At 35.1% G+C, this 23,009-nt stretch overlaps 1 protein-coding gene across 5 annotated transcripts in view; it reads left to right on the plus strand.

Moving 5' to 3' along the window:
• The window catches only part of FGF13 (fibroblast growth factor 13), a 511,366-nt gene that overhangs the window by 437,428 nt on the left and 50,929 nt on the right, over window positions 1–23,009 (plus strand). For all 5 annotated transcript variants that reach the window (XM_084789203.1, XM_084789202.1, XM_084789206.1 and 2 more), the window contains one exon: window positions 4,025–4,128. In XM_084789203.1, coding sequence (XP_084645329.1) covers window positions 4,025–4,128 — 104 coding nt within the window. The remainder of the gene's footprint in view (window positions 1–4,024; window positions 4,129–23,009) is intronic.

The following is a 23,009-nucleotide window of genomic DNA, read 5'->3' on the forward strand; positions in this document are numbered from 1 at the left end:
ATTAAATGGATCTACCAAATTGCAAGTGTAGACATTCAAATCTATCTTTCCCCCAAAAGCTAAGCATTTTCTATATTAACTTTAAGTAATTATTTGAATTAATGGAACAATAATACAGTTTTTATTTTTCAATTATGACTTATTTTAATAGTATTTCCACAACATGGATTCCCAATGTTTATATTTTTCTTTTCATCATACTTTTTGCATTTTAGTTCAGTTTAATTGATTTTATTTTAAGTTTGATATGGTAAACAAGATGCTTTATGTACTATGCAGTTAAGGTTACCTTTTTTAGATTTATTATAATGGCAAATGTCAGTCCAATGAAATTTCATCATGAACAAGTGAGACATTTAACTTAAGTATTTTTCCCTAAAAGGCAAAGATAATACACTTTCCATAGAGGCAATTTTATTATAACAGCCTTGGGTACAATGAATGGATTTTTAAAAAGATAAATTTCCTTTTTTCTTCAAACTTGCAATGGTTTCACCAGTTCATTATGCCACGATTCTTCAATGTACATTAAAATAATAGCTTTATCATTAATTTCATAGAGAATTTACCCTTAACTCAAGCAATGTGGAAGCATGACTTCAGTGTAGAGTTCAGCAAACTTTGAATGAACTAGGGAGCATAGCATAGCACCGAGAAAGTAATCCCTTTACGTTAGAAGTGTTTGTTTTTATATAGTCCCAATAGAGAACAAATAAGAAACAACATAAAGGTTATTGATTAAAAATCTCTTAAATCCACAAAATGAGTCAATGTATTGATGAATGAGTGAATGAACAAATGAATGAATGAATGAATGAATGAGCAAATAAACAAGTGGTCAGGGTTGGTCATGCACACCTTTATTTACAGGACTCAGGAGGCAGGGGCAAGTGGTAAGTAAGTAAGTGAGTGGTCAGGCCTTTAATCCCAGCACTTGTGAGGCAGAGAAAGAACTCTGTGAGTTCAAGGCCAGCCTGGTCTACAGAGTGAGTTTCAGGACAGCTAGGGCTACACAGAGAAATCCTATCTCAGAAAACAAACAAACAAGAAAAAGCCAAACAATAACAACAACAACAACAAAAATCACTTAAAATCTAGATGAAAAAGAAGAAATAATTTTAGGTACTTAATGAATATGTTTTAGAAACAAAAGTGAAATCGGTTATTCTTCATATTGAACAATTTTTCATCCTGATCAAAATATCTTTTTTTGTTTCTATAGTCTAGTTCTATTAACTGTGAGTACAGTTTCCTGGCAAAAAGTATCAGGCCATAAGAGACTCAGTGCCCATGACCCAAAGGTGCACTATAGATGAAGTTGTAGGTTACTATTGAGATTATTCATAACAAAACTCTAGTGTGTTTCTGGACTTTTAAAATCCTTCTGTCCTGAAATTAGCATTACCTTAGGTTACATGTATCATTTTTTCACTCCGAAGAAAGTGAGACAGTTTAGCCTCTGACTAAAATAAGCCTGAAATTAAACTAGCTACTTCTTAAGTCTGTAAAGAAGTATTACAAACTTAGAGAAGGCAAAGCAAAGCTGTGAGTAGCAGTGCAGGTCTGTCTGCAGTCCTGACACTAAGGAAGCTAAGACAAGAGACTTGCTAACAGGTTCTGGTCAGCCTGAGTAGCATAGCAAGAGTCGGTCCTGCAAGAGAAGGCAAGATCCTGTCTCAAGAATAGGAAGGGGAGCAAGACCACCGCGCGTAGGAAATGATTCTGTCCAAGCTCACTTCTGCTATAACATTTTGTATTTTCATCTGTGAAGACTGCCCCTTTGGAGAAATCCAAAGCCAACACAGTAATTTGTAACTTATCTTGAATATCTATCTAAAGAAAAGGTTGGTCTGCTCTGTCTGGTCAAGTATTTCACATTTTTCTACTCTCTTCAGTTTGTGTGTGTGTGTGTGTGTGTGTGTACATGTAAATGTGTGAGTGTCTCTGTGTGTATTTCTCCATGTGTCTTTGTCTGTCTATCTAGCTTAGTTAATATTTAGGATAGAGAGTTAAAAGAGAATGACTTCCTACAAACTCAATACCACTATCCAGGAGTAAGTAATACATGAATTGATATTTTTGCTTCTCTTTCTCCTTTAACTGTCTATTGTTTGAAGTTTAGGCATGTCATTTCTCATTAAAATCCCATCTGAGAGCAGTGAAAATCAACACAAAATCAAATCATTATCAGTATTTTCTATCTCCCTCCATACTCACCTTTGACGTTAAAAGCAATGTTTGTACAACTAAGGAGGGTCAGAATATTGTTTTGTAAAATAAGATTCTAGACATAATTTTGAATTTCATTTAACATCTTTCTCCATTATCTATTACTATAACACAATCAGGTTTCTGGTACATGTTGGCATTATAATTGTAGAACAGTATATAGTGATATTGACTTTGAACAAACCCACATGGAACTTTGTTTAGTTCATGGTCCGTCTCAGATGTTTGTACTATGGGATTTTATATAGTGTGATTGTCATCTATTATATCCCCAAAATATATATTCACATTTCTACTATGTAGTTTGCTATCAGTCTAAAAATGTATTTTGAGTATGTACTGTGAGCAAGGTATCAACAGAACGAAATATGGCTTACATATAAATATGACATGTTCAAAGATATTAGGCTTATTTTCTGTACATTGCATTGTCAAATATAGCACATGATCCTGGCTAGCAGTATGTGCAATTAGTCTCCTTCATGTAACAGAAGGGTACAGCTTTTTATATGGTTAGTATCAAGTCAAGTGCCATCAGTGGCATGTGGTAGGAACACTTGTGTTGTGAACTGTACAATATGTCCTAGATCCTCTTTGATAGCACCCAGATTTTAAGGGAAAGACACATTATAGGCTTTGCAAGGAATGTTTTCTTTGTTCCTTATTAATATTTTTACACATATTACCCCACCTACTGTAACAGAATCTATATGCTCGAAGATAAGTATTTCTAGAAAAAAATCTTCTTATACATAGGAGTTACATCTTTAAATTCTTCTTCATGAAAGTAACAGACCAGTTTATCATCCCCAACAAACTTACAAAACCGGGAAGAAATCATCAACATTGGTCTATGACTCCTGAGAGGAAGGTGCACGGGCTATTTTCAAAAGATGTGTGTGGCAAACACTACGCTTTAAAAAATGTACTGTTTTATTTTTGTTCATGGTGTGGGAGGGCAGAGACAGCTGGTAGTGGGAGGACACCCACTGGTTGTCTCCAGTGAGTGGTGTGTGGTTGTGAGGAGTGCTTGGGTATAAGTTTCCTGCAGTAAGACCTTCAGATGGAGCGATGAAGACCTCATTAGCCTGCTTGCAATGATTTTGCAGAAAACATTAGAATAACAAATGACACTTTTCCTCCATACCTTATTTTTATTCCTGTACCTATTATCTTTGAGACTAAGTGCCAACTCTATCATCCTGAAAAATGCCACTTCTTTATGAAATACTACTCTGGGAATATAGGAATACACAATAATGTTTTCTGCAAGGCCCAGATTTATTTAGAGTTATTGCATTGGAAATAATACAGATAGTTTAAATGAAAATGTTGGAGTAATGTGTCTTGTAAGAGTGCAGGAATTTCTCATCATCTGGAAGTTCCATCTAACAGTGCCTATGAACATTTCAGCAACTGTCTAGGGGAGCAGGTTAAGAGTTTAGTTTGAGAAGGATGATGCTATTTTAATATGCAGTGTGGTTCCTGATACTTTGCCCCACCCACAAAATGTAAACATCCCACAACTCCAAGGCCCTAAACATCAGGATGTTTTGACCAACGTCTTCTATCCTCCCTGAAATGTTTATGAATATGTTGTTTTAGAACCAGAGAAGTTAACATAATCCGTAGTCCAACACACTAGAAAGTAGAGCAAGGCTATATTTGGATGTGTGTACGTATGTCTAGAATCACTTAGTGTACGCTGCTTTTAGGAAGTCAGACACTTTTGTTGAATACATTGGAAGGCCATGAGTTTGGAATTGTGACATGTTCACATTCTTTGAAATTTCAGCTCTGTTTAACCTCATCCCTGTGGGTCTTCGAGTGGTGGCTATTCAAGGAGTTCAAACCAAGCTGTATTTGGCAATGAACAGCGAGGGATACTTGTACACCTCGGTGAGTCTTTGTGTGCATGTTTCTACAATTCTTGTTTTCATCTGATATGAAAGAAAAGGTATGCTCTTTTGATACAGATTTTGGTTTGGATGGAACTATATCAGTGGGAAGGACAAATCATTTTCTGGTAAACATTATAGTTCTTAATTAATCATTTAAAACTAGCATGGTCAATATAAAATCAACAATATGCCTAAAAGCTTTGCATACAATTTGCCAGTAGAATATTATGTACCATTAAATAGGGAGTCGGGCTTTGCAGTTGTGGGAAACAAAGCTGTTACTTGACTACATAACCCTATCTATCTCCCATTAGTCCTGAAGGAAATTTATGACATATCTCTCTTAGACCAATTCCAGAGCACAATGACTGCTTTGAGAAGTACTCTTCAGTATTCATTGTTAGTCTGTTCAGTTAGTGAATTGCCATCTGTTTCAATTTTTATTTTTTATTGAGTTATAAATTGTACAAATTTATGAGTACAGTGTGATAATTCAATATTTGCATACATTATATAATGATAAAATCAGGATAATAAATATTTCCATCCTTTTAAGCACATTTTAGTATTTTTGATTAACAGTCATATTTCTGATGTACAGTGTGCTATTTTAGAGATTTGTAATATATTGCCCAATCAGGATAATTATGTTTCATTTCTTTATCATTGGTCTGTGTGTAGAGAGATGGAGGCCATCCTTATTCTATTCATTCATATTAGATATATACTACCAATGCCATTTGTTTCTCAAGCATAACTTGGCCTTTTCCTACACATAAAATTCTTACTAGTGTTTATTCTAACAAGAATGGGAAGAGTGAAATCTGTAACTTTTTTAGGTATAGTGATAAACAGTATAGGTTACAGTTTAATGAATAATGTGTTACCAAATGGACTTTTTAAACAAGTACTTTATATTAAAATAGAATTTTAAAATGATATAGCCTAGAGTTATGATTTTGTTTTGTTTTGTTTTTCAAGACAGGGTTTCTCTGTCCAGCCCTGGCTGCATTGAAATTTCCCCTATAGACCAGGCTGGCCTTGAATGCAAAGAAATCTGCCTGCCTATGCCTCCCACTGGGATCAAATGTGTGTGGCAGTACTGTTCAACTAATTTGGGATTTTATTCCTATCACTAGATTTTGTTTCAGGTTATAAAGGATCATTAATACTGTTATTACTTATTTGAATCCCTGCATCAAACAGTCAATCAATCAGTCAATCAATCAATCAATGTAGAAAAACTTTAGGCTTTCAGAAATGGAAAATTTTGTTTATCAATCTGCCTCCTAGCTTTATAAAGAGGTCATTACTGATGATCAAAGTCTATTCTTCAAACTTCAGATAAAATAATCTGTATTTACTCTTGCTGTGTCTTGTTAGCTGAATTTCATCCAATGTCAGATATGTAAAAAACCTTGACAGACATGGTAGAAATCCTGCAATACCCTTGGTTTTAAGTGACCAAGACGGAAAAGAAAAGTGGGAGAACAACAAGCCCACAAAAGGTTATTCATCAGCAGGCACCTCAGACTCCGGGCACTTGTCAGCCTTTCGTCTATCTTGTTGCTTAAGACAAAAAAAAAAAAAAGATTTTACTCTCTTTGGTAAACTAAAATTTTGAATGCATTGCAAGCTTCCTGAAATCCATTGCTCTATCAATATAGTGACAGTGTTATAGGAACTTTTTTCTGTAATATAGCACAATTTTCTTGTACAATTTTCTTGTACAATTTTATTGTAACTGATCTCCTTTAGATCAACAGAGCCAAAATCAAAAGTAGGCTTTTAATATGAGAAATAATTTCTGCAACTAATATGCATGTAAAGAAATAGACTAATAAACATACTTGATAAAATAAAATGGGGAACACTCAATATTGTTTTTGTTAGGCTTCCTATTGCCATGGTAAGACACCATGCTAAAGGCAACTTATAAAAGGAAGAGTTTAATTGGGCTTACAGTTCCAGAGGGTTAGAGTCTATCTATGATGGTGGTGTGTAGGTGTGGTGACAGGTCACTGGACAAGCAGCTGAGTGCTCATATCTCACTTTACAAACAGGAAGCTGAGACACATTGGGAGTAGCATGAGTCTTTTGAAACCTCAAACCTCATCCCTAGTCACATACATCCTCCAAAAAGGCCACACTTCCTTATCCTTCTCAAATACTTTGTCACTAGGAGACCAAGTATTCAAACATATGACCCTATAAAGGCCATTTGCATTCCACCCCCTGGACCCTATGGGCTCATGGGCATACCATAATGTGAATTGCATTTAGTATAATATCAAAAGTCCCCATAGTCTTTCAGTCTCAACAGTGTCTAAAAGTGCAAAGTTTCTTCTGAGATTCAAGGCAATGTCATAATGGTAATGTCTTGCAAAATTTTTTTAAAAGGTAATTATATATTATATATTTCTAATATACAATGCCATAGAATATATATTCCAAAAGGGAGTGATGAGGCATAGTGAGGAAATGCTCAGTCAAAACCAAACCAAAACCCATCGGGGAAATCTCCAAATCCCATAGCTGCATGTCCATTACTGGTTATATGGCTTTGGCCTTCCCCCTACATGGCTGCCTGCAAGATATGTCTGACTCTCAGGCTGATTCCATTTCCCATGTACAGATCTCCCTGGCAGATATCCCATATCTCTAGCATGTCCAGAATCTGGGGAGTCTGCAATATAATCTAGGTTTCATTTCACACAATTACTTATCAGGGCCTTCATGTAGGAATGGCCAGGCCATACATTTCCTGGCTTCAAGGACTCTCTTAACTATGGAGGAAGAGTTGCCAATTGCTTTACTTCTGTATCATCTATGATTCTAGAGCCAGAATCAAATGGACAATACTGCTAAGTGTAGCTGCTTGCTTGTGATACAACTTGGCCCACTGAGTCACATTGGCTGTAGTTTTCCTTTGTTGCTGTTTTTGAGGAGCAAAAATTTCCTAAGGCCTTTTTTTCCTCACAAGTTGGAAGCCTAAATGGGTAGGGTGTTGCCTTGAAGGCCACCTGCCTGTATTCTTTAGTGCATCAGGCCTCTCCTTAATCTCATCTCTTTCAGCATAACCTTGGCTATAACAGTAAATTTTCCCGTGTTGGTTTTCTCTTCAAATTGCACTTGTATTTCTTTTTGCCCCACTTGATTTTCCATTATAAACCTGCTTAAAAGTTAATGATAATCATGATTAATAATAACTATGTAAAAGAGTCAATATTTGGCAATCTTGAAATCTCTACTACAAAAGAAATTACTTTACAATAATTTCAGAAATTTATTTTAGATTTAGCCTCAGAAAATTCTTAGGACAAAGGAAAATAACTACCACTTTTGCCACATCATCCCAAAAGATCTCTAACCTCGTTACAAATATTGCTTGCCTCTGAAACCCCTTGAAACAGGTGCCCATTGTTTGTATAATTCTCAGCATTACTGGTTTCCAAGTTCCTTCTAGGATAGCACATTAATCTCTACTTAAAGTATTCAGTCACTTTTCTAGTTCGAAATCTGAACTCCCACACATTCTTTTAAGGACCAGCATGGTCAGTTCTGTCATAACAGCCCCACTCTCAGCACTAACTTCTGTCTTAGTTACTTTTCTACTGCTATGATAAAACAATATGATGAAGGCAACTTCTGAAAGAAAGCATTTAATTGGGATTAATGGTTTAGAATTCGTGGTGGCAGAGGGAAGGTACTGCAGCTGGAGTAACAGCTGGGAGCTAGCATCTCAATCTGCAAGTTAAAGACAGAGAGGCTCACTTGGCATAATGTAAGACTTTTGAGACCCCAAAGCCACCCCCAGTGACACACCTCCTCCCACAAGGCCACATCGCCTAATCCTTCCTAAACAGTTCCACCAACTAGAGACCAGTATTCAAAAAACACCACATATATGTATTTCTTATTAAGGAAAAATAATCTTAAACAAGCAATTGCAGATCAGGGAAAGAAATTACATTCTAATTAAGGTGGACATATTTCTGGTTTATTCTGGTGCTAAATGTATGGTTGAAATATCCAAACTATTGTTTTCCAGGAATGAAAACTGAGTCCTCTACAGGATAAATGTTCTAATTCCTTCTATTACTTTGTATTGATTATGACTTGAGGTCTTTTCAACAAATTGATCACAATCCCCTCTAGAACTCTATTTTATTTTCATCATGTTTAAAATGTGATCTTCAGACCACAGTAGGACAGAATTCTATGACTTCGTAGCCAACTTACTTGATAAATAATTTAGGTAGGTAGACCATAAAGTTTCTGTCATAAGCATTCAACTTTACTGCTGAAGTACACAAGTAAACATAAGCAGTATAAAATGAGTGAATATCACTATATTCCAGTAACAGTTTATTTCCCCCAAACAGATACTGGGATAGAATTGGCTTATGGTTGTTCTTTTCCCATGTGTGGCCATGTTTTCCTTTCTCTGTTCCCCCAAATAGCTGTTCTTTACCTACTATTCCTTATATTTTGGATTTCCACAGATGAACTTGTGTTGTATTTTAATGGGAAAATAGAGTTCATTTGGCAAAGAATCCAATTAACTTATATATCACATGCAAACATGATACACTAGCATCTGTCTCTGCTTTCCTATTATTAAGCCCTTGCCTATTTGTAGAATATCCCTTCTTCTCTTGTTCAGTCTTCCCTTTACTTTGTACTTTAATCATCTTCTGTTCTACCTTGGGGATTCACCTTATACATTTTTAACTACTCCGTGTCTACTAGCTCAAGTTGTTTAGTTAACATTGATGAAACAAACAACCAGAACCAAACCAAAACACAAACACCTTTCAAAGCCTTTCCCAAGTTCTATGCCCCCAATGGTCTCCAGGTTCTTCAGATATCTGGACCTTCTCCTGCTTCTCTTCTTGTCTCTCCTTCTATCCCCTAGTGTGTAGTTTCAACTCATTTGAAACTGTTGTTTGCAAAATCCCCAAAGACTATCACATAGTAAACTTACAATTCTTGCTTTACTTCGCTTTTTCAAACTGTTGTCAGTACTGACTCTGCTGGAAACTCTGTCCTTTAGTTTTGGCAATATCATTAGATCTCCCAAAATTCCTTTTTTCTTTGTTGGCCATTTCTAAATAATAATATTTGGAAATCTTGAATTTTGCATATTTTCTCTACTTTTCTCATAGTGATAAGTACTACTTACATTCACACATAGATAGAAATGATGTCTCCACACACTGACTTTTTAACAAATTTGTGTGCTGGGGCTCAGAGGAGGGTCATCAGAGGTCATGAAAGAAAGGGAGAATTTGACTTTTGGCATTTCAGTTGATGGGAAAACTATTATACATGTGGAAATAAAAGAAAGTGGCAGATTTGGTGATTGATATACCAGAATGCAGATTTTTTTTTTTGCATTTCTGCTTTTGTATCCCATAATTCCATCCCAATTGAAATTTCTTTTCACCATTAAATAAAGTACCTCCATGTTATTGTCATAAAGGTAGCACTTTCCCTCACATGAGTAATCCTGGGATTCTTGTACTGTTCTCTCTTTCTCCACTTTTCTCTCTTGTTGCTATAGGAGTTTAGCCTCAAGTGGTAGTAAGAAGCCATTTGGGACCTTTATTTCATAGCATATTTGCTTTTAACCATAACATAACTAAGTGTTTCTGAAACCACAGGAAATCACCATTCACTGTGCATAAAGAAACATTTTCTTGCCTTTGGAGGGATTTTAAAACTAATAATAACGAGTTCCATATAAGAGTTTGAGAATTCTCAAAACTTCATAGCATAAATATTTCATAAAGTGAAGCTTTTGTAATAAATTTTTCAAATGCATTTGAAATATATATTAACTGTAAAAGCTCAAGAGTTTTAAATGAGAAAAATTGGTAATGTCTCAGTATTTATTTAATAGAATAGTAATAACTTATACTAGGCACAGATGGTAAGAATGCAAAGATAAATATTATTTGTTTTTTTAGTTTAGAATATTATAGAACTCATAGCAGCATCTTTATCTAATTACTCGTCTTTTATCAAAAGCAGTTGACAACTTTTGGAGTGCATAGTGTCACTTCCTGCAAAAATATATAGACAGAGATTTTGAAAGAAGGCTGGCTTTCCCATGTATCCAGTGATTTGTAGGCATGATATGACCACAACATGATTTGTGGTTTTTGGACTACCAAATCCAACCGTATGCAATAAAACAAATTTCTCTTAAGTTATCTTGTTTCATACCTTAGGCATTAGGCAGCCTATAATTATTGACTCCAGGGCTCTACCCCATTAGTCTGAATTGAGAGTACATGCTTTTTCTTGCTAATAGATTATTTACATAGACTTTAAATTTATCACATTTCTTCTCATATCACACAGAAATAGGCTAATATATCATTCACAGGACTCCATGATACATTTTCATTCAGAGGAATCACTATCAGAAATATTGAGAAATCAAGCCATACCAGCTATGCAGAAGCTAGGACAAAGGAGTATTATTTTCCCTTCTTCACACCCTAGATTTGCTTACCATTAAAGATAACTTCTACACCCAAGGACCAGGGAACATTGTGCAAGAAGTGAGAAGACTGTAGAACCAGAAGAACAGTAAGTCTGCGGTGAAATTGTGTCTACTAAAATTGATAGGGAAGCTACATCCACGGACTCTTGCCATCATGACTGCTTAAACAAGGCCTGAGATAGTACAAAAACAATAGACTTGCTAATATGGATAGGGAAGAGTTCATGGGGCTCCATCGTTTGGCAAAGAACTGCAAGCAACTAAGAAGTAATGAGAGCACAAGAAATAGTCTTCTTCAGGGGTAAATAGACTGAGCAGGTTGTATTTGTATATTTAGGCATATACAGTTATATATGGGTATAACATACAAATATGTAACTAAGGAGAATATGGCTATGATTTTGAGAGGGAACAAGAGGTTATACTTAGGAAGGGATGAGGGAGAAAAGGGAGAGGGGAAATGATATGTTTTACTTGTTTTAAAATTAAATGTCATATGCTTTAATATAATTTTAGTGTAAGATCAAATGCATTAGTTACAGTATCATAATTTTATGATTTTGCATCACCCATCACAAGATTTTATCCATTCTGAAATTATTTAAACATTGCTATTTTAACCAACCTAAATATTATAAAATGTTTAAGGATGGAAATGTTAACTAGTATAATTTGATTAGAATACATTACACAAATGTCAAATGTCATACTGTACTATATATTTGGTAAAATTAAAATGATAAAAGTAAACGTAAATGGTAAGTGGAATATGTGTCCATGTGACATAGCCTCAAACATATTACTTTTACAGCTACATTTGATTATTGATATGTGTGCATATGTATGAATATTGTTGTATATCATGCATTGTATGCTGTACCCCCAGTAACCTTTCCTGTTCCTCTTGTCTTCTCATTAGTATGCTCCCTCCTTTCTTTTCCCCCAAATAATCTACCTTCTACTTTTATGTCATATACGATATTTGGCAACCTCCCAATAGTGATATAGTAGTATAGCTATAGTTTTATTTGTAGTGTTGTAAAGAAGTGCCACACTGATTCCCATGGTGGCTACAGTAGTTTATAGTCTTGATGACCTTAGAATCCTGCAGCTTATACACTCAACAACTCTAATTATGAGACCTTTGGCCTTTTTAGATCTAGTATACACGCATTCTCTATCCATTGGCCTTCCTAATCTCATGGCCATACCATTGGACATTTTAATAGATCAAATCATTGACTATTCTATTAGTTCTCTTTTTCATCTTTCCTTCTTTATTTTTTGACTGTACATATATGTGTATGTATGTGCTCCTTTGTGCAGATGCATGTGTATATCAAGGTCAAAGGTGAACATTAAGCTCACTGACTCAGCTAAACTGACAGGCCATTGGCTCCAGGGATCTATCAGCTTATCTCTGCCTCTGGTACCTGTCTTTTTTTTTCTTTTTTTTTTTTCATTCATCTATTAATTGATTTACTTTACATTCTGATAAGAACTTCCCCTCCCTCCTCTCTTCCCAGTCCCTCCCTCTCACCTCTGTTTCTCTTAAGCCCCCCTTTTCTCCTTAGAGAAGGGAAGACCTCCCACGGATATCAACCCACCTTGGCATATCAAGTTGTAGTAGGACTGGGCACACCTTCTTCCATTGAGGTTAGACAAGGCCTTCCAGTTAGGGGAAAGGAATTCAAAGGTGGGCAACAGAGGCAGAGACAGTTCCTGCTCCTGCTCCATATGAGGACTAAGCTACACATCTGCAAACAGGAGGCTAGCATAACTGTCGTTTGAGAGGCTTCACCCAGGAGCTGATGGAAACCGGCGCCTGTCTTTTTATATGGATAATGGGCATTTTTAACTCAAGTTCTCATGCTCCACAGCAGACTGTCACAACTAAGCAATATCCTCATCCTCAGCCCTTTGCCTTCCTCTTCTTCTTAAAAACCAGCTTTGTTAGCATATAGCTTCTAGACCATAAAATTATTTATTTAGAGTGTGTCATTCAATAGTTTTTCACATATTAACAGTTGTACCACCATCATTGATATTTAATTCTAGAAGATATTATTGGCATGAACGATAAAATATACCAATTAGCAGGCGTACCCCAATCCCTTCCTACATTCCTTGGTAACTGCTAATCTTTTTTTCTCTCTACACATCTACCTCTTTTAGGTAATTCATATAAATTCAATTAGAGCATATAATTCTTTTTGATTGGGTTCTATCATTTAACCTAAACTGCTTTGATTAATGCAAATGATTTACTTTTTAATACATAATAGTTGACTGGCTTTATAAGACTCTAAGAAAATTGGATAGATTAACACTTACACAAAGAACTACACATGCCTTTTACTCACATTAGCTTTACCTCAATTGATTTATCATCCATTCTATTTATGTCACTATCTATCATGTATCTGTGTCAAAAATTCTTTCTCTCGTACTTTGGGGCCACTTAAGAATATGTAACCCCAGAACAAGGTTGGAGATGAAAGGCAGGCACAATAGGATGCCCCAATGTACTTACTAGCCAGGCAATCTAGTTGAAATACCAAACTCCATGGTCAATGAGAGACCCTGTCTCAAAAAATAAAGTGGAGAGTGATAGAAAAAGATACACAAAGTCAACCTTTGGCTTCTACTTGCATACCCATGGGCAAGCACACCCCACTCTACATATATAAACACTACACTCACAATCTTAATAAACACAAATAAATTTGAAATAATTTACATCTTACTGCAAAGTAATTCAGTGTTTATTTAGTAAGAGTAGTTGCAGTTTCTTAGATAACACAACGAAGTATATTTCTCAAGGTCAGTAACTTAACATAAACACAATATTATAATATTTTATTTCACCAGTTTTCAATTTTCCAATTTTGTGAATTGACAGATACGTTCATTATAGCATTTTATCTTTAGAATAGGATCTAGTTTTGAATAACAGACTGTGCTAAGCTGTCATGTTCCTGTAGTATCCTCTGAACTAGGTTATTTCCAGTCTTTTTATTTGACAATACTGGTGGATTTTTTTCTAGCCTATGACCTAATTTTAGTGATATAAATTGACATCTCTAGTGCATATACTAATGCCAAAGTATTAAAATCTACACAAATTCATTGATCAATTACGAGAGCAACTAAGCCACTCCTAGAAATTTTATGAACATGGAAAATGTTTGGATTATCTCAAAGCTGTATAGCATCAACTGGATATAGTGTAAAGTCTAGGGTTATTATCATAGAGGACTACAAATTTAGTAAGAAAAAAAAAGCACTGTAGAACACTGCTTTAATCATTAGAGTTCTTTGATGAACTGACATTGTCTGAATCATAAAAGGGAATCGATTGGAAATCATTGTCAGCAGAAGAAGATGATGATCAAGTTAAAGTGTGAAACCAAAGAGAGTGGGTACAAAGAAATATTATCTTCTGGTTGTAACTTTTGTGGCCGGTAAGATGGTGCAGTAGGTAAAGGCATTTGTTGCCAAGCCTAATGATTGGAATTAAACCGTCTGAATCTACACGGTCAAAAGAGAGTATGGGCATGGGCCACTGGAAGTTGGCCTCTGACCTCCATATATGCACTATGGGCTATGGCCCTTTCTTCCCCCACAATAATAAATACATTCAAAACTATGACTTCTTATTTGTATACTTTACTTAATTAATATTTATTACATTTTTATTTAGTATAAAATTGCAGAAGTTTTAATTGTCAAGAATTAAGTTCCCAGAATCAGTGCATATGTTAAAAAGCTATGATCAGATAATATATATGTAAGCAATCATACATTTTTATGGGTGCTTTTTGTTCAGACGAAAGGATTTTAATATTATAAGGGTAATTATACAGACACATTTCTGAGTCATATCTTTTGGAATGCAAATTCTAAAACATGAGATTATTTTAAAGGAAGAAAAGCATCATTTCAAGACCAAGATAATATCCCAATTGACAATTGTTTTACCTGTTTACTATTCTTTGTAGTGCTAAGATTTTCATTAAAATATAAAAGAAAAGTCATTTGTATTTGAACATCTTTTCATGGTCTATAGTAAAAAAAAAATAGCCAAAGCTGGTTAGTTACTCAGGGTAAAAAACAAAACAAAACAAAACAAAAAAAAAACGGTATTTCTGTTCTTAAGTGTGAAAATGACAGAGGATGATCATTTCTCCAAAATAAGAAAGATAGTAGCGGTGGTAGCTAAGGACACAGAGAGGTGCTGTCTCTGTGATCTGGTTCTGAGACCAACTTGGCAAAGTCATCTAACTTGGAAGTCATAGGGCACGGTTCTAACTCTGAGGTAAAGTCATTTTTGTAGGGAAACACCATTTATCTTGAAACAAAAATGTAAAATAATTGTCAAGAAATACAAAAAAGAATCCTAACATGTAAAGTCAGATGTGAAGAGGTTGCTTTTTTCCCCACCTCTATCTCTCTCATACACAAAAGACTAATGGATAAACCAAACTCCTTCTGTTGTTATGATGACACTAGCTTATGTTTGAATCCCTATATACTAAGCTTTTAATATATAACCTACACTGAACATTTGGAGATTGCTCTAGCAGTATTCTCAGTAAAGTATAATAAATGCATGGAAGAGAACAAATGATTTTTATTACTATTTTATGGTAATATACCATGAATAGCATGAAAACATTATTCAATAAAGGCGTTATTTTAGTCCTTATATTATTGATTTTAATCCCCGACAGTGGGATAGGAAAGAGATAATAACTCACTAACACACTTTTTCATGCTGTTCTTATTTCTATGAAGCCTGTGCTTTGAAATAGTTTGCTTCTAAATTCTGTACATATTAGTTAGTAATTGATTTCCCGCCTACTCCACCCTTAGCCTTATATCTCTGTCTAGTGAAAGCACATTTTGATGTGCATTCATTGATACAATCCATGTATGTGCAAAATAAAATATAAAGGCCAATTATATGATTTATGGAAAGTCTATTCACATATTTTAAATATGTTAAAGGACCACATTATTGTCCATTGTTAATTTATTTAAGGGTAAAAATTTCAAAATTATCTAAGTCAGTGCATTATTGAGACACAAGGAAAAACCTGAAGGGTTTCATTGTGTGCCAGGCTTCAAGGGAATTATGAGTTCTGAAGAGAGAAACTTTAAATAAAAACATTTCTCTGATCATTATAATAGCTGTAACCAAGGTTAATAACTGGCAAACCCCTGACTAATACATTAAATATGTTTTTGCTTGAGCCGAATATGTCTAGAGATGGCACGTCTGTGCAAACATTCTGATTAAGTTATTCGTCAGATACTCTGATGCTAACTACTTTTGACAACCCTGGAAGTAGAACAACAGGGAAAACCTCAATTGATTTCTTGGATGGATTTTTGCATTTAGCCAGTAGCAATAATGCATAATCCCCCCTTTCATAAGGGCATCAGATATTCATAGAAATTCTGGCTTAGCACATAACAAGAATAGTTAAAATTAGAAATGACACTCATTTTTACCCAGGAAAAATATTTTCATAAAGATATGGAAGTCAAGTGTGCATAACAATTCTAAATATTACTATTTAGAATGCAAAACTAGAGAGGATGACACACGTTTGACAGTATACAAACTGATCCATAAAACTTTTATAATTGGGAATGAGACATTAGACAATGAAAATGATAACAGAGAAATGAAATTTAAAAAGGTAAATGTATATTATCTATGGCATTGTCTGTAATGCCCACCCCCCAAAAAATCTATGCATAGCAAGTTAGTTGACCTGCCCTGCTCATAAAATCAAGGCTACTACAACAGTCCTTAGATGTTTGGTAGTTGGCTTATAAAAGATTTCTTTTAAGATGCTATATAAAGTACTCCTTTACTCCTTTGTTCCTGCCCATAAAATAGTGTTGGGTAACTATAACAAAAGTTTTCATGCAAAAAGCCTCTGAAGAAAATAGAGCCTAGGGGAGTTTAGAAGCTGAGTTTTCCTGTTTTCTCTCATAACCTTTGAAGCAGAGAATCCTTAAAAAAGTGTTTTCATTTCCCTACTCTCAGAGAACCTAGTCACATATCTAATGCCCTGATGAACCCAAAACATGGAACAATGGTCCAGTTGCTTTTGTATTTTTAAAAGAGTATTTTATTTCTTACTGGAGAATTTCATACATTGTATTTTAGTCATATTCACCCTCCCACCGAACTCTTTTCAGATTCTTCCTTCCCTTCCCACTCCACTCTGTATCTGGTGATTTTCTGTTTGTTGTTTGTTTTGTTTTGTTTTGTTTTAATTACATCATAGCCACTGTGTGTTGCCCAAATATTCTTGGATGTGTAGCCACTGAAGTATAATCTATCTATCAATGGTATCATTCTAAGAGAAAACTGATCCTTATTCTCCCACAATCTAAGAACTGCCAATAGCTTCTCAGCTAAGGATGGGGTAGAGTGCCCTATTCCCCAGGCCATGCTAGGATTTGGTCCTTATAGAACTTTTTATGGTCAATCAATTATCAAATGCCTGTCAAGTCCCTATAAGTACTAAGCACCCCAAAATGGCACCACAGTGATCCAAACAGATGATGTTTGGAGTTTATAATATACATAATGAAGTTCATACTAAGTTCTGAGCTCTAATTATTAATAGATTATCTACTAGGGGAAGGATTAGCATGAATTGTTTCATCTCCAACTTCCCAGTAAGATCGGCACTACTATTTTTAGCACAAGATACACTGTAAAAAAAAATTGCTTGTACAGAAACAGTTTGAATGCCTTTGAGGCTGGAGCTAGATAAGCATGTATGATTATGGAAGTCTACCAGTTGTCCCAAACAATGCTTACTGTTTATACAGCACAACAGTCTCCAGTGGATCATAATAGGACCATGTCTATATGTAATGATGCAGTACAGTTGAACATGACAGAAGAATGCTCTTCCAATATAGCAAGATATGACATTACTTGAAGTTGTTTGAAAGTTCTGTGGCTCTTTTAAAAATATGTTTCACTTTGAAAGCACAATTAGATTATAGTTGGTCCCCAATAACTAAAACTTTTAGCTATAGGAGAGTCCATTTCCCTTTGGACAGTGACATGGAGCTTGTTTTTCCTACATTTTTTCTGTGATCTTTTTTTCTTCATAAATGGGCATAGCAAAGAGAAACAGTGCTGACCCATAGATATAGTTTTATGGAGCTATAATAGTCAAGATGCATTAACACATAGTATATTGAGTAAAAGAAAGAATACAATTTTTCTGTTTTTTGTTATAGCAGAATTAACATTGACTTTCATGAGTGATGAGGCAACACAGCAGAATTTTGACCCTTCTGTTTTCTCTTGCTTCACCTTTAGAATTCTTATGCACATCTGACTTTTCCAAACCCTTAAGATTATTTATGACTTCCCTTTGAGTAGAAGGGTGGCTAGTACTACAAAAAACAAGTAGATTTAAACCATATTTATTAAAACTATTTTTTATATTTAAAACCCTAAAATCCTTCTCAGTGGGGAAAACATCTGGCTAGTTCATGATTCTTTTGTACTTTTCTCTTCTCGAATGGAAGTATTAGCTCATAAAATGTTCCAATAAGGCTATCATTGAAACATTTAAATGTCACCAGGGATTTTGAATCTAACAGGTTTTAAGTTGTATATAACAGGCTCAGCAAACATTTTGACAGCTAGTGGTTCTGAAATTTAACCTCAAGAAGTAGAACAGCAGAACTGTGCTGGGTGGTTTTCTACAGCCCTACACTTAGCTACTTCTGTCAACACAGCTCTTTGGTATAGCACTCAAGTTGCTTTATGTATGCCTCTCAATCTTTTGAAGCAAGGCGTTTTTCCACTCCATAATTCATACTTTGATTCACCATTCTGACCTTGTAGCACCTGTCTTTAACCTATGAACTGAACTGTTTTTTAATTATTTATTTATTTGTATAATTATTTGTTTTATGTGTACATGCCTGTGCTTGAGTGTATGTATGTGCACCATTTGCATGCAGTGCCAGTTCTAGTCAGAAGAGGGCATCAGATCTCCCAGAACTGGAGTTACAGGTGTTTGTAAGCCACCATGTAGATGATGAGAGCCAAACTTGGCACTTTTGTAGAAGCAGTAAATGCTTTTAAAGCACTGACTCATCTTTCTGGCCCCAAATGTCTGAATTTCAATGATGCTAGCGAAGCTTCAGTGTGGAGGGATGTATTGCTTTGTTTTCTAGTGTCTATTTTATTATTCTGGCACTTTTGTGTTAACACGAGTCATTCGTGATCCTTTCTGTCAGGGAAGCAACCATCATCCTTTTTTTCGGAGCTTGCACATGGGATCTATAAAACACTATCTACAAAGCATGGTTAGTTATATAATTGTATAAAATCAATACATGACAAATTCAAACAAACAAGTGAAGGATAAAAGTAGTCAAAAAATGTAGGAATCGTAGATTTGCCGACACAATTCCGGATGTGATTTGTTTCAGACCTAGTTATTTTTGATAGCTAGGACCCTTTTAGTTGTGGTAGTAACAGGGAGCCAAGATGAAAGTGAAACACAATTTCTATCACATTTTCTTTTTAGCAATCTATAACATTCTAACAAGCCTGAGAGTACTAGGCTCAGGCTCCACTCTCTGGGTTAAACAATGTGAAAACTTTTGGCCCATTGCCCTGTCATTCCTGTCACACTTTTGCAATTAAAGACTGCAGGAAGTTAGGTGAGTGTATAGAGAAGATAGTATGATGGCAGCTATTTTCAACTATGCTCCCAGTGCATTTCTCAAAACTGATATTAATCATGTACACGTCTTTGAAGTATTTTTAAATGATTTGGTTTCATACATAAGATCAAATTGTCCTGTTTATTTAGCATTTTTCGGCATATTTGACAAAACATTTCTGGTCAGTCTCCCATTTGGAAAAGTAACCACCTATGACATTTGTCAGAATTATTGTAAACTCCCTTCTTTTAAAAGCCAGAAACATAACAGGATCTGGTTGTGGCTATGGGAGGTTGTAGGCTATTAGGAGTGCTGACAATAAAATCATTTGAAAGAAGATGGATAGTGACTTGGTTTGCTTTTTTCCTTGCTCTTACTGCTCATGTGTGATTGTGTTTTATTAATATCCCCTGAAATATTACTATGCACCAATGAGTAATGACTTAAGCTTCATTTACATACAGTCTAGTCTTTTTCTAAGCATAGCTAATTCAAGCATATGTGTAATTTACACAATTTGAGTCATTCCTTAACATTATAGAATTTTCTTTGCTAAGTATATTGATAACAGCAAATCTATCTAAAATGCAGTAAATGTGAAAAAAAACTCTAATAAGGCATCAGTGGCACTGGTAACATTAAGAGCTCACTGTATGGGAGGTGTCATATGAAAATGAGATTTTAAAGCACCATCTTATTCAATACGTAGCATCTGACACTTGAGCATGTTTTTCTTTTTAATGTTATAGCTGCCTCATTGTGACAGACCTCAAAATCTTAGCATATTTTCAAGTAAGAGGAAATGAAAATAAGGCCCACTGTGAAAAACCTGGAAAGTATCACAAAGGAAGTAGGTCATTTCTGGCACATTAGTTAATTATGTCACAAATTTCTTCATTATGTTTCCTTATCATTTTATAAGGACAATTGCCCCTTTTACATGTTGTCAGCATTTCTGTTCTCAGTGAATCAGTGAGTAAATGAGCTAGGCTGAAAATGAGAATATAAATGTGACCAAACAAATATCTTCACTGTGTCTGTAAACATTTGTTGGAGCATCAGAAAACACCTTGAAACAGATCATGATCACTTTTGCATTAACTTTTGTCCTCTCTTAGATGCTATAATTAACCTTTGCTCTTAAAAGGTAGCAGGAAGACAGTGAAAATAACATTTTTGTTAGGATGTTTTCCAAATTCAGATGGAATGCAGAGTTTGTATTCTATGATATTTTAGTGAACCATTATTTGCTTTTATTATGGCCACCAAACCCATTACCATCTCTTCAGGGAGCAATGTCTTACTCTGCATAATGAGGAAGTTGCTCTTCTGAGAAGCACCATGCAGAACTGCTAGAAACAGAGTCCATGGTGGGTTAAAAGTTCATTCGAGACCCTGATATAAATGTTTTCATATATGGAAAGATCTCATTTCAGAGTTTAGTTTACGGCATGACACAGAAAATTTGCTACTCTAAACAGAGTTCCCATTTTAAGTTTGCCCCACCTTGAGATTTTTAGTGAAGGATTTTAAAGACTGTCCAGTGCTTTAGTATGAAGATGCGATATTTGATATAACAGTTTATACACTAAAAATAATACTGCTTCCATTATATCAAGTCACAGTATGCCCATTTGCTTGCCATGTGATCACAAAATCCTGCTGCATTTAATCTGAAAATTTGCACTGTTCAGTATATGCACAGTCCAAAAAGGTCTAAATGTTATGGAAACAACAAATAAAAAGCATAGTTTGAAATTAATTCTGTGCAATTTTTCATCTGTGGCACTTTTATTATTGTGTGGGTTCACATTGAAAGACTTTATTCCTTAGAGATGCTGTAAGTAAAGCACCTTTCTGTTTTAAGCTCTGCTGTCTATGAAAGCATTTTTAAGTAGTTCTCTTGAAAGATACACAAGCTTACTGTTGGTTCTTGGTAACTGTGAATCATGTACAGACTCCATAAGATATTGAAACAGATTGGTATCATTTTCATAGGTCTTAGAAACAAATTGTCATGATATTTCCAGGGACCCCAATGCAATTAGATATATTTTTGCCATCTTACATAATTGAAGGAAAAGGTGTTCCTCTAGACAAGTTTGGCTTGTTTGAAACTAATTTTTCTTTTCTTTTAAAAATTTATTTATTTTAATTAACTAATTAATTAATTCTCTTTACATCCCAATTGTAGCCCCTCCCTCCTCTCCTTCCAGTCCCTGACCTTCTTTCTTTCCCATACCCTTCTCCCCTACTCCTCAGATAAGGGCAAACCCCACCCCATGAATCCACACCAGCAAATTAAGTTGCATCAGGACTGAGAGCATCTTCTACCACCATGTCCTGGCTAGACAGAGGCAGCCCTACCAGGGGCAAGTGAGCAAAAAGCATGCAAGAAAGTCCATGGGGTCTCTCTGTAGCCATCGAAGGCTTCAAACTCATCGTCCTCCTTCTGCCTCTGCCTCCCAGCTACTGGGCTTGCATGTGTTTGCTTAATGCTTTGCTCTAGACAATTTTCTTGTATCTGTGCATGCTAAATGCATTTCTATACAAGCAACACTTTCTTCTGAGGTGACATTATGAATTCCAGTGAGATAGGATTTCTTGTGGGGGTTTTCTTTATTATTTGCTTCCAAATTTTTCTGCATTCATTTTGTGTGTTTCCAAAATGGTAAAGTCACCACCCACGTTTATTCAGTAGAGGTTAGATTGTATCTTTAAGTTCCTATCTTGTTTGGATTTAATTAGTCCATTATAAATGTAGAAATTATAAAGAGTGCCAAGTAATGCTTTTTGTTATGCTTTATGTTCAGAAAAGACTGCAAGACCATTACAGCACCTCACCGTATGTTTGCTTTCAGAGTACGATGTGGATGCTATTTTTGCACATATCTTGCTTCCAAATGATTCTTGCATGTAGAACTGTCATTTCATTAACTATACTTTAAGTTATTTGAAGATGAGAATAGCAGCTTATTTTATATTTTCTTGTGTATCAATTTCATTATCAAGTGCCTAGTACATATTCTACAATTATATAGCAAACAAAAGAACAAATTTGACTGCGTGAGAGGCCAACAATTGAGAAGACATGAATGATTTCTCTAATATAGTAAGAAAAGGCTTAATATAAATATGATTGTTTAGTAAAGAGCTATTTGGAAGTGCAAATGAATTTTTTCATTGTGGCTGCATGTACTTTTGCCCATCTCATTTTTTTGTTATGTATTTCATGTAAGCCAAGACTTTAACATTTATTCCAAAAAAGGGAATGAACAAAATGCTGTTTCATTAAACATGTCTTTTTTCTGTTTATGAGAATCACTAGCTGAACACTGTTGTATTGGCAGTGACAATGCAGGCATACTGAGATCTAGGAATGCAGCTTTCAATGTAGGAACGAGTTCAGGAATGTGAGCAGTTCTCTTCTTTTGTCATCTTGCCTATTGCCTTAAATAGTAAGCAATGCTGTTGATTTGTTTCTGTAGTTCCTTGTCTTTTTTTTTAAGGAACTAATGACTCAACTTTGCATTCATTGCAGATTTTTAAATAAGATTCACAGCACGGAGGTTGAGGAGAGCATGGATGTGTTGTGCTCTTTAGTCTTTGGAGCCATGTTATCATCTTAAAAGTAGATGTGA

This window comes from Acomys minous, assembly GCF_964271855.1.
Source record: "Acomys minous genome assembly, chromosome: 7".
Classification (NCBI taxonomy): Eukaryota; Metazoa; Chordata; class Mammalia; order Rodentia; family Muridae; genus Acomys; species Acomys minous.